The 1,663-nt window shown below is 58.5% G+C and overlaps 1 protein-coding gene across 6 annotated transcripts in view; it reads left to right on the plus strand.

Annotated features, from left to right (window-relative positions):
- The window catches only part of LOC106813215 (transcription factor E3-like), a 52,927-nt gene extending 51,401 nt beyond the window's left edge, over positions 1–1,526 (plus strand). For all 6 annotated transcript variants that reach the window (XM_014817289.1, XM_014817290.1, XM_014817294.1 and 3 more), the window contains 2 exons: positions 315–453; positions 621–1,526. In XM_014817289.1, coding sequence (XP_014672775.1) covers positions 315–453; positions 621–944 — 463 coding nt within the window. In that variant the 3' untranslated portion in view covers positions 945–1,526. The remainder of the gene's footprint in view (positions 1–314; positions 454–620) is intronic.
- Positions 1,527–1,663: the final 137 nt, after the last annotated feature.

Here is a 1,663-nt window from a genome sequence, read left to right on the forward strand (position 1 = left end):
CCTCTGTCCTCCCTCTGTCCTCCCTCTGTCCTCCCTCTGTCCTCCCTCTGTCCTCCCTCTGTCCTCCCTCTGTCCTCCCTCTGTCCTTCCTCTGTCCTCCCTCTGTCCTCCCTCTGTCCTCCCTCTGTCCTCCCTCTGTCCTTTCTCTGTCCTCCTCTGTCCTTCCTCTGTTCTTCCTTTGTCCTCCCTCTGTCCTCCCTCTGTCCTCCCTCTGTTCTCCCTCTGTCCTCCCCTCGTTGTTGCTGGCGCACGGTTGTTGCTGCACTGCTGGTGTCGGCTGTGTGGTGTTTCATTGCACCTGTGTTTGACTTCAGGTTGAACAAGGGCAGCATACTGAAGGCATCCGTAGACTACATGCGTGAGCTGAAGCAGGAGGTCAATCGGCTGAAGGAGGTCGAACAGAAGCACAAGCAGACGGAGCAGCTCAACCGCAAGATGACGCTCATGCTGCAGGTGAGCGAGGCTGCCGTCGCCGTGGCAACGGGCGCGCGCGCGAGCCGCCGCAATGCGAGATTCGACGTTCCGCCTCCGACACCGAAAAAAAAAAAAAATTTGAATTTTGTTTTAGAATAATTTCCGTAGTCGCGAACTAACGTCTCGCTTCTCTTCCCGTCGCCTAGCAACTGACGGTGCAGGCGCAGGACGCTGGAGTCAACGTCCCGCCCGTCAGCATGGACCTGCTAGTGGCGCCCCCTTTGTCGCCGGCGCAGCCGCAGATCAAGTCTGAGTCACGCGAGCAGATGGCGCCGCCGTGCGTGAACGACGTCGACATGGACGACATCTACATGCAGGACGTGATGTCGGAGGCGCCCTCTACGTTCATGGCGGCGGCGGTGGCGGTGGCGTCGCCGGCGGCCATGCTCAGCCCCGAGAGTCAGGTGATGTCGCCGCTCGACATGGAGTTTGGCATGGGCGTTCTCGACGAGTTCAACTTCCAGTTGTAACGCCAGGTGGCGCCGCCGTGCCGTGGCGCGCACCGCTAGGGAGCGCCACCTTTCTGGAACAGGGACGTCATTGCACCAGAGGGCGTTGTCGTCGGGCAGCACATGCGCCAGGATGTACGGCGTAGCACCAGAGGGCGCCGTTCTCCGGCGGTGCGGACACGTTGCCTCGTGAGACTTATCGTGGGTGCGTTGCACCGTGTTGCCGTTATAGGGAGGCACTTGTCAAGCGCGGTTTTCCCGCGGGTACCGGCGGATGTAAATAGTGTTCAACGGAGGCGGAGTCACTCGCCAGGTGGCGCCCGTGGCAATTAATCGCCACACGGAGGCCCCTCGCCGGTGGATTTGACATTGTTTTCGCGACGCGACGGTTTCGTGTGTTGTCGTGACGATGAAGCCGTGGTCAGTGCGTTGTGTCCATTACAAGGCATTGTACTCGTGTATATAGGTGGTTGTTATAACACAGCGAGATGCTGTACTCGCTCTGGACTGATTCAAGTCGATTCGTACGCTGATGTCGTAGCGTTGCTAGTCAGAGAGCAATGTGTGCGTCTGAGATGAAAGAGAGAGAGAGAGAGAGAGAGAGAGAGAGAGAGAGGAGGAGAGAGAGAGAGAGAGAGAGAGAGAGAGAGAGAGAGAGAGAGAGAGAGAGAGGAGGAGAGAGAGAGAGAGAGAGAGAGAGAGAGAGAGAGAGAGAGAGAGAGAGAGAGGGGGAGAGAGAG

Source organism: Priapulus caudatus, unplaced genomic scaffold, assembly GCF_000485595.1.
Source record: "Priapulus caudatus unplaced genomic scaffold, Priapulus_caudatus-5.0.1 Scaffold740, whole genome shotgun sequence".
Taxonomy (NCBI): domain Eukaryota; kingdom Metazoa; phylum Priapulida; class Priapulimorpha; order Priapulimorphida; family Priapulidae; genus Priapulus; species Priapulus caudatus.